This window comes from Thunnus albacares, chromosome 4, assembly GCF_914725855.1.
Source record: "Thunnus albacares chromosome 4, fThuAlb1.1, whole genome shotgun sequence".
Lineage (NCBI taxonomy): Eukaryota > Metazoa > Chordata > Actinopteri > Scombriformes > Scombridae > Thunnus > Thunnus albacares.
In genome coordinates this window covers 4785273-4795142 of record NC_058109.1, presented here as the reverse complement: position 1 = coordinate 4795142, position 9870 = coordinate 4785273, and the positions used below count along the sequence as shown (strand labels likewise).

General features: G+C 43.0%; 1 protein-coding gene across 1 annotated transcript; it reads right to left on the bottom strand.

Moving 5' to 3' along the window:
• Positions 1-79: 79 nt before the first annotated feature.
• On the bottom strand, positions 80-9120 carry mcm2 (minichromosome maintenance complex component 2). Its single transcript, XM_044349945.1, has 19 exons — positions 9015-9120; positions 7114-7307; positions 6838-7010; positions 6608-6738; positions 6366-6504; positions 6163-6260; positions 5473-5802; positions 5154-5288; positions 4789-4980; positions 4558-4651; positions 4324-4402; positions 4016-4187; positions 3755-3881; positions 2897-3009; positions 2629-2793; positions 2170-2244; positions 1517-1699; positions 1258-1413; positions 80-906 (listed from the first exon to the last, which is right to left on the bottom strand). The coding sequence occupies exons 1-19, from the start codon at positions 9018-9020 to the stop codon at positions 796-798; spliced, it is 2673 nt and encodes an 890-aa protein (XP_044205880.1). The 5' UTR covers positions 9021-9120; the 3' UTR covers positions 80-795.
• Positions 9121-9870: the final 750 nt, after the last annotated feature.

Sequence of the window (9870 nt, the reverse complement as noted above, 5' to 3'; positions counted from 1 at the left end):
ACATATAGCTGCTGTAGCACAATCAGATCAGTGTTCATCAACGAGTCGCTGTGGAGATGAAGTAGACTGAAGACCAATGTTTAACAAATACAAGTTTAATATCAAAAACAGACCTACAATCCAACATCAAGTCAAATCCAACAGTAGAAACAGCAAAACTTGATTTATTTTTACCTTTACATGTTTTTTTTCTGCTCTTTTGTCATCAGTATGGACGATACAGTTCCAGCTAGTTTCTCTCCATCTGAACAAACAAACCTGAAACTGAACAGTCTGAAAAATATCTTAACAGCTACTAACAGAGGAAATCTTCAACAATACAGACACAAACATGTACATTTATTTACAATCAGCCCAACCTGAGGGCCGATACAGACGATCCCGGGAAGAGAAAACAGGAGGAGACGTTCCCAAAACATTTAGCATTTGTAAATTAGTCTAATTCTTTTTTTTTTTTAAATTCCATATCTTTGCTCTTATTTTGGAAACAAACTCTTCATCTGTGGTGACGTAGCGAAAACATAATTTGACCCTCTGAATGTACATTTCAAACATTTACTTCCCGTCACCACAGATGCTCAAATATTCCTCCGGAGACGCTGCAGGATGAGCCACAACTTCAACGTTTTTCATCTTGCATCTTCCCTCTTAGACCCAAACAAGAGAACGTCTCAGTCCAACATGATGAAAACCCAACGACCCATTCCTGGTCCTGAAATTTAGTTCATGTTTAGGGGGCAGCAGGAGGAGGAGGAAGAGGAGGAAGAGGATGATGAAGGGAGGCCGAAGAGGCTCTTAGAACTGCTGCAGGATCAGCTTCTTCTTGCCGTCGTGACTGAACTTGTTGGAGCGGAAAAGGTCGCTGTCGTAGAAGGACGTCAGGTTGTGGATGTTGATCTGTCTCGCCTGCAGGAGGAGGAGGAGGAAGGTGGAGGAAGAGCAGGAGGAGGATGCGTCATCATTAACTTCCTTTGTGTCTGAGCCTCTTTTATATAAAAACTGTAGAAAACATTCACACTCTAACCTGTAATAACACACGATGCTGTTTGCTTTTATAAACTTTACTGAATGTTAAAGTGTAGCGAGAGAAAATTAATATCCAATTATTTTGATAGATGATTAATCATTAAGTCATTTGAGCTGCTCTTCTTCGTCTTATGTGATCGTAAACAAACAAATCAAGAGAATAATGTGACTGTATGTGATGTAACATTTAGCATTTTAGCATGTTCACTATCTGTCTCCTTGTGTTGTTACCTTATCGTGCAGGTCTTTCTCTGGTATCTCGATGGTGTCGTTCTGAACTCCGTATCTGTTCCTCTGGTAGGTCACCTGCTCGGCCACCAGCTGTTTGAGGATGAAGAGCAGCAGTTCGTTGTTGTCCCTGCGGAAGGCCAGGTAGCGAGCGAACGTCTGGACGGGAAAACACAGACGGCAACGAGTTAAATAAAAAAAACATCAGGACTGACGTCGGGATTCATGTCTCCGTGAAACTCTGATCCTCTTTATAACGCACCTTCCTCATGCTCCTCATGACGCTGAACTTCTGCGTGTCGATGAAGCTCTCCAGCATGACCCTGATGGCCATGTTGACGTCGTCCTCCACCACGTAGTCCCTCAGGTGCATCTTGGCGTGAGCCTCCGCCATGCGGATCATCGACTCGATGTGACGCACCGTGATGGGGATGCTGCCTGTGGCCTGTTAGCGAGACCAAACCGGCGTGAACATGAGGCTGAAACTAACGACTTCTCCCTGATATATACTTCATTAATTGTTTGGTTTATAAAACTGCAGAAAACTTCACTTCACAATCATGTAAGATCAAGAAACCATCAAATGTTTGACACTTCTGCTTTAAAAAATGATGTAAATGATTAATTTATTATTAAAATAGTTGCTGAATAAAGTTCTTTAATCGATGCAGCTCCACATGAATGTTTTGTCGTCATAGAAACAGCAGCAACATACTTACAGAGAGCTTAGAAAAGGTCAAATATGACTACAAATGATGTCTGTTCTGTAAATGTTATTGTATCAATTTGATTTCTTTCTTGGTTTAAAATCTCTCAGTCGTTGCTCAGAATCAGTTTCAGTCTTTCTTTCGGTTTCCTGACTGATTTAACTGGAGGTGAGAACATCGTTAGATCATCAGAAGGACTCAGACTCACCATGGACTCTTTACGCAGGTCGCTGTAGATTCGAGCCACCTTGTCCTGATCCATCTGGTTCAGTTTGGGATGAACCTGCAGACACCAGAAAAAAAACATTCATGAAAAACCTGAGACGCACAAAACTTCATATTTCATGACTTTAAACTGAATTTTTGCTTCTAAACTTAAAAACAGATAAAATATATCTGCTTTAAAGACACAAAACAGCTAAAAATGACAATTTCAAAGTGGTAAAATGTTTATTTCCTTCTGCATCATCATCATTAAACACATCTAGTCTGGATTAAGTTAACCATTGTCACTCAAACTTAACAAAAACTTTACATTTTTGTCAGTTAAAATACTTTAAACTCATTTAATCACAAATATGAAAACTCTCAGACAAGGCTGTGGTGTATAAGTGTGTGTGTGTGTGTGTGTGTGTGTGTGTGTGTGTGTGTGTGTGTGTGTTCGTACCCGCTCCTTGGCGTACATGATGTACTTCCTCAGGAGTTCCTGGGGAATAGTCGGCACATCTGACGTGTTGGGCAGAACCATTTCCTCCAAGGCCACGCCCCCTTCCTTGTTGCTAGGGTGATGCTTGATGTGGGAGCCGACCACGAAGTGAGCCAACATCTCGTCCTGGTCGGTAAAAAAAGGAAAACGAGAGATTTAATTTATTTTTATTAAAGATTCGGTTTTAATTAAAGGCTTGTATCAGGGACAGGTAAGAAGGTGTTTGTACCTGTACGGGGTCGATAGTGTCTCTGACGACACACAGCACGTCGAAACGAGACACGATGGGCTCCGTCAGGTCCACATTCTCAGCGAAGGTCAGGGAGGGGTCGTACCTGCCGCCTGAAACAATGAGAGCACAGCGAGTGTTTTATTTACATGTTATCAGTACAGACTGAGAGCAAACATGAACACATTTATTATCAATGAATCTTCTAGTTGATGAAATGTGTTCGTTACAATTAACTCAAGAGGAAAGTGACGTCTTCAAACTGCCTGTTTAGTCCGACTAACAGTCCGAAAGCAAAGACGTTGAGTTTACTATCATATAAAACATCTGAGAAAACTAGGTCATGTTTACCAGAACATTAAATTAAAATCTAAATATTTGCTGATTAACTTTTTTGTCGACTGACTTATTTCAAGTCAAATGTGTTGAATGAATTTCCTTCCTCACAAAACATTTGCAAAGCAGATATTTTTAAATCCTGCATTGTTAGCATCCATGTTTACTAGCGTGCCGTCTTCTGTCCCGCCTTTATTGGTGCAATAACGTGTTTCCTGGCAAATTACAGCCACATGTAGATCACCAGAATAGTGAACATTAAAAAACCTTCTCTGTAGCAGCTCTAGAGATCAGGGGAACCTTTAAAAACAAGCTGCTGTTCAACAACCAACTCTCAGCACACACGTCAGTTTCCCAGCAGCACCTGAACGCACCACACTGACCAAAGTTTAACCTCTATTCAAGCTTTTTACAGCATAGTGTAGTGATCATTTTAAATGATGTCAACCAACAGTGATTTAAGGCATCTGTGGTTTGTTTTAAATGTGTAATAACGTTGGCGCTGCCCTGTTTGTTACGTACCGATGGGGTTGGAGGCGGCGATGACGGTGCATCTGGCCTGCAGCGAGGTGACGATGCCGGCTTTAGAGATGGAGATGCTCTGCTGCTCCATGGCCTCGTGGATACTCGTCCTGTCTGCATCGTTCATCTGGAGAGACGGAGATTATTTATTCATTTATTCCATCTTCAGACTGACCGAACACAGGAAGGATTATTATTATTATTATTATTATTATTATTATTATTATTATTATTGAGCCCCGGGTCGGCGTCTCCGCTCACCTTATCGAACTCGTCGATGAGACAGACGCCGCGGTCGGCCAGCACCAGCGCTCCGGCCTCCAGCGTCCACTCGCGGCTGACCGGGTGTCTCTGCACGTAGGCGGTCAGACCGACGGCGGAGGCCCCCTGACCCGTGGTGAACACGGCGCGGCTCGCCACCTTCTCGACATACCTGCGGAGAAAAATACGCCTGAAGTTCAGATCCATGACTCATTTTTCCCACACATGTTTATTTCCACATCTTCTCACAGTCGGTGTGTTTCTAGCTTTGCTTTATGTGTTTTCATGCTTTCAGTGTTGCTTCGTACTTGAGAAACTGGGACTTGGCGGTTCCCGGGTCTCCGCACAGCAGCACGTTGATGTCTCCACGCACCTTGTGTTTACCACCTGGAGGAGAGAAGAGAGAGTTTATAGATCACAAACTGACAGAACAACACTGTATCTGTGAGGACTGACGATAAATAAAGAGAAAAATCTGTTATATGATGCAAGAAAATAGATGAAAAGTTGCCACCAGACTTCTTCTTCTTCTGGGTTTTTACCTGGATTTTTGGGCTCTCCTCCAAACAGCGACAGAGCCAGAGCTCTCTTGATGTCCTCGTGAGCGTAGATGGACGGCGCCATGCTGGCAAAAATCTACACATGTGAGAGAAAAATGGAGGGAAAGTTTAGGAAACATCTATAATATTATAAACACAAGCCAGCAGAGCCTTTATCTCTCTCTCTCTCTCTCTATATATATATATGTGAGAGTTTGTGCGTCGACTCCTCACCCTCTCTCCGATGCGTTCGTCCTTGGAGAGGGCGACGATGGCTTTGACGTCTTCGTCGGTCAGCTCGGCCACGGCGACGCCTTCGTCTCGGCGGGTGATGTGGTTGGCGAGGATCACGGTGGCGAACACCGGGAAGCCGTTGGCCATGTTGAGAGAACCGTCGTAGTTGTTGTGGTAGATGCCCGTCAGCTCCTGAGACGGACATAAAACTTTAAGCATCAGGGAGCATTTTTGATCCGACTTGTGATTTTTTAAAACTTTTTTTAATGCAAGAGAGTCACATGATGTTCTTGTAACGTGTCTCCAGCATTTTATTCCTGTTTTTAAAAGGCGAGATGTGTATTTATGATCTTATATCTACTCACGATCTCGTCTCCCGGCTTGCAGCTGTCCACCAGGTCGGCCAGCAGGATGGCGTCTTTAGAGCGCGGGAGGCGGCCGGCGGCGACCTTACCGGGACTTTCCTGGATGGTGATTCTCTGGTAGTTCTGGTACACGGTCTGCAGGACGGAGACGATTGGTTAATTGATTAATTAACTGAGACAAAAGGATTTGAACGTATAACATCAGCGTATCTGTAAACGCTCTTTGTTGCACGCTAAAAAGAAAGTACATCCACTATAGGAAACATTTTATTATAATAAATATATAAATGTTCATATTCTTCGTGCCCGAGCTTCTCACCTCCTCCATGTTGATCTCGAAGGGTCCCTGGGACTGACACTCGGGACAGGAACCCGGCTTCACCTCCTGGTTCTGGGACTGGAAGAAGGGTCCCAGCACGAAGTTACACTTGTTACAGTTGTACTTGACCATGGCGAGCTGAGGGAGGACGCCGGTGCAGCTGCTCACGACGCCGCTGGTCCTGATCAGCTGGTTCAGATGGAGCTGCCTGAGTGAGCGGATCTCTTCGACCAGCGGCAGGTTGCAGATGCGGACGTGGATCTCGTGCGCGATGCGGTCGTATTTGGGGTACATGGCCAGCACCACTTCTTTAGCTGCTTCGTCAAAAACCTGCAGAAAAAATACAGGTTTGTTTTGAAGGAGCTCATATTTAATTCAGTGATTAGTAGCCAAAGATTAGAAACTAACAGGCCGGTCTTCTAAAAGACGCTAAAGTCAACGGAGGTGCAAGGCGATTGTCACATGACCCACAAAGCCGGCATCGATATGTTACTGATACGGTAGAGCTGCATGTTGTAGCAACACTAACCAGGAAGCAGGAAATGATGCGTCAATATAAAGGAGTTGTTCTGGAAGTTTGCTACATTTCAAAGTAGTTTTATCACTTTAACAAAATTGACCCAAATGTTTGCGACTCGCTTCACAACGACGCCGCGGTTTCCCACCAGCTGGGAACTAAAGTATTCTCACCTTCAACATTTCAGCTGGAGCTTCAGGTAAGAAGTAGGCCAACACGTGCTCTCTGGCTGCAAGATCTTCATAGTTGACGACCAGACTCTCTTTATTCTCTGTTTAAAAAACAAACAAACAAACAGGAATCAGTTAAACATCCGTGACAAAGATTCACCAGCGTGTTCGTTTCCTCATATTTCAAAGCTGAAAAGCGGAGCAACCTTTGCACATGTCGCTGATCTTCTCCTTGAAGACGTTGTGGCCGTTTTCGTCGACGTGCGTACGCAGGAAGTTCTTGAATCGGTTGTAGATCTCCAGCCGCGGAGCCGCCATGGACACCCACTCCCTCACGGTGTGACCCTGCAGATGGAAGAGATGATGATGATGATGTCAGAGCTTCTAACGCAGCTGGAGACCAATCAGAGCTGAAAAGCACCTTTTTTTTTGTTTTTATTACACAAACCTTCATGTCCTCCAAGTTCTCGATGCTCTCTATCATTTCCTCTTCCTCTCCGTCTACTACGCCCTCTGCCGCCCGCTCCAGGAACCGCCTTCGCCGGGCCGCGGGGCGCCCGTCGTCCTCGTCTTCGCTATCTACATAACAACGAAAAATGAACGATAAAGATCAATAACAACTTCACAAGAGGAGTCACGTCTCCTTCTCCGAATCCGTCCGCTCTCTCTCTTCCTCACCGTAGAGCAGTCCTCTCCTCAGCCGCCCGCTGACGCCCTGCTCCCTGTCCCTCCTCCTCATGGCCTCCTCGGCGGCGGCTCGGGCTCCAGGCGACAGCTCCGACAGATCCTCGTCATCCAGGTCCAAACCCTCAGCCTCGTACTGATCCAGAGCCGGGATGGCACGGTAATCCCTGAACGGAGAGGAGAGAGGAAGAGGAAGAGGAGTTGTTATCATCTCATCATTCGAAACAACATCCCTACTTTCCAACACAAGGTCATTTTTCCCATCCTCACCTCTCCATCCCGTCCCCGATCAGTTCCTCTCCGTCTCCGTCCTCCTCCTCCTCTCCGGGCAGAGGTCCCTCTCCCAGCAGCCCCTCCGACTCATCCTCGAAGGGCGGCAGGTCTCTGCCGGGGCTGGAGGTCAGGTCTCCTCTCCTGGGGCCTCGGCTGGGGCTGGTGGCCATGTGGAACGACTCGGAGGAATCCTGTCGACACAACAAGGATTGTCGACTACTTCAATACCGGAACATGACGTCATCTACTCGACTGGGAGCCATCGTTGTACGTTTTATATTGTTTCAAGTTAAAGAGTATCTAGTTTTTCAGTTCAGTACTTCACTTGTGTATTTCTATTTGATGCTACTTTATAATTCTACTAGTTTTAAAAGGGAAGAACAGAACTTTTGATTTAATTTGACAGTTACAAATAGTTTGCAGGTTATATTTTTATGTATAAAACATGATAAACTCAACAAACTATAACATTAAAATGTTAATGCACCAGTAATAATAAACCAACTGTGATACTTTTACTGTTTCTACTTTGTTATTGTTACATGTGTCAAACAGAAATTTATTTTACTATGTGACAAAGTTTCTTGAATCTTAATAGACATAATCTGACATTCTGCTTACTGAGTGCATTTACTTTTGATATTTATATACATTTTGCTGATTATAGTTCTGTATTTTGTAACTTGTAGGTTTTGAATGCTTCACATTTACTTGCAAGTGTGTTTTTATTTTAACGTTTTTATGTCGTTCGGTCTATAAAATGTCAGAAAATAGAGAAAAATGTTGATCGATGTTTATCAAACTGTCACAGACGACTAAATAAACCAGAAGATATTCACATTTGAGCAGCTGGAACCAGATAATTTGGACATTTTTGTCTTTAAAAAAGTATTTTAGAATGACTAACTGTCTGCTGATCTACTAATCGATTGATCAACTACTCAGTTTTTAAAGGATGAGAGTAAGTTTTCCACCGCTGATTGTCGTCAGCTTAATAAAAGTTTAATAAATGTACAAATAATGGCTTTCTTTATGGCAGCACTGTCTCTGTACTCCATTGTGACCACATCACAATACAATACAAGACTGTGGTCTCAGTAATAATCAGTAAGAAGCTGAATTAACACCAGACAAACTGTGTTGCACATCTGTATCTCTTTAAATGACAGTTTATCATGGTAACAGATCTCTGAGTTAAACTAAATATGATATATTAATGAGAAAATGAGTTATGACTGATGTGGATGCTGGAGGTGATGTGGAGAAAAATCCAGCTACAGGAGGTAAAATGATCAAATATTGAGGCTCAAACACTAAACTAACTAAACCACCAACTAAACTTCTTTGAAGGGTCAATAGATGTGAGCACTTATCAAATGTAGCTGGAAACTTAGAGTTACTGATGAAAGTTTTGAGTTTCAAGATGTTATGCGTGTGTTTTATCTCTTATTCTGTGACGTCTCTTGTTATTTTTCCACCTATATTTTGTTATTTTATCTGCTTAAAAGCCGCTTCTGTAATCCATCTAATCTGACACTTAATCTAACGTTAATTTAGCAGCCACATGGCGAGTCAGCAAGACGACAAACAAAGCAGATACATCACAGATTATTGTTCATGCTCGCAGTGCTGAACATAGTTAGAAAATGTATTTTTAATTCTGTGCAGATTTAACTTTAAAAGCATTTTGGTTTATGGTTCAGTCAGATAAAAAAAAAAAAACTCATCCCGTCTCTGTCTTCATTGTTGTGATGCTGACAACTTTATTTACTGTAAGAAACTCAAACTACAAACGTAAATCTGCCTAATTTAACTTCTCACTCCTTCAGCAGACACATGAACATGACAATAATATATTTTAGTCTGTATTAATCTGATTTTTAATCGTTTTAACTCACCGCCATTGCTGCACGTCTGTCTGTTTCTGCCTCTTGTAAAGAAACTTCTTCTTCTTCCGGCCGGGAGTCGCTTTTCGCGCGAAACGACCACGTGGTACCGAAAGCCCGCGAAATGTAATGAATATTCAAATAACCCGATGACGTTGCGCTTCATAATTGGTCGGTGCGATTTTAAGAGGCGGGAATATAAAACACAATGCGTTTGGTTTTAATTTCAGCACCAACGAGGCTTGTTCGGCAGGTTTGGCGGTGACGCCTGTGAGTGAAAGCGGTGCAGCCAGCAAAATAAAACAAACGCATCCTTCTCAGAGTGTCGTAGCAGGCGGACGTTGACGGGCGGGGTTTATGACGTAATATTTTTTCCCGGGAATATTTGGGGCGCGTTCAAATCCGTTTCACTGCCTCCTTTTTAAAGACTCGCCTTCCTGAAAGGATACTGTTGGCTTTTGCTGCGTGGTTTTCTTCCTTCACTTACTTTCACTTTCTTTCACTACAGTATAAACCACCTCCGAGTCCACATTTCCAAATTAAATGTGGCCTAGAAGATGTAAATGATTAATTGTGCTTTCTTTATATTTTAATCCCTCTTCTCTTTTTCTGTCAAATGTCAAAATATTTTAATGACTTAGCTTGAACTTGGGAGCAGTTACATACATTTATGCTATCAAGTGATTCAGGATGACTAGCTAACCCTGCATCATTTAAACCCACATTTAACCGTAGTTTATATCTATCTATATATTTTAGTAGGAGCAAGGCTGGATTACCAACCGGGCAAATTGCCCAGGGTCCCTGAGAGCACAGCTTTACTCCATATTATTTGGGTCTACATCATTTTACTAATCACAAATTTGTT

Bases quoted from the DNA above. Each gene is read 5' to 3' on its own strand.
- mcm2 (XM_044349945.1), bottom strand. The intron at 5,803-6,162 runs GTGAGAATACTT...TTTTTTCTGCAG, and splicing joins CTCCAGCTGAAATGTTGAAG to GTTTTTGACGAAGCAGCTAA. The intron at 4,652-4,788 runs GTGAGGAGTCGA...TCACATGTGTAG, and splicing joins ACGAACGCATCGGAGAGAGG to ATTTTTGCCAGCATGGCGCC.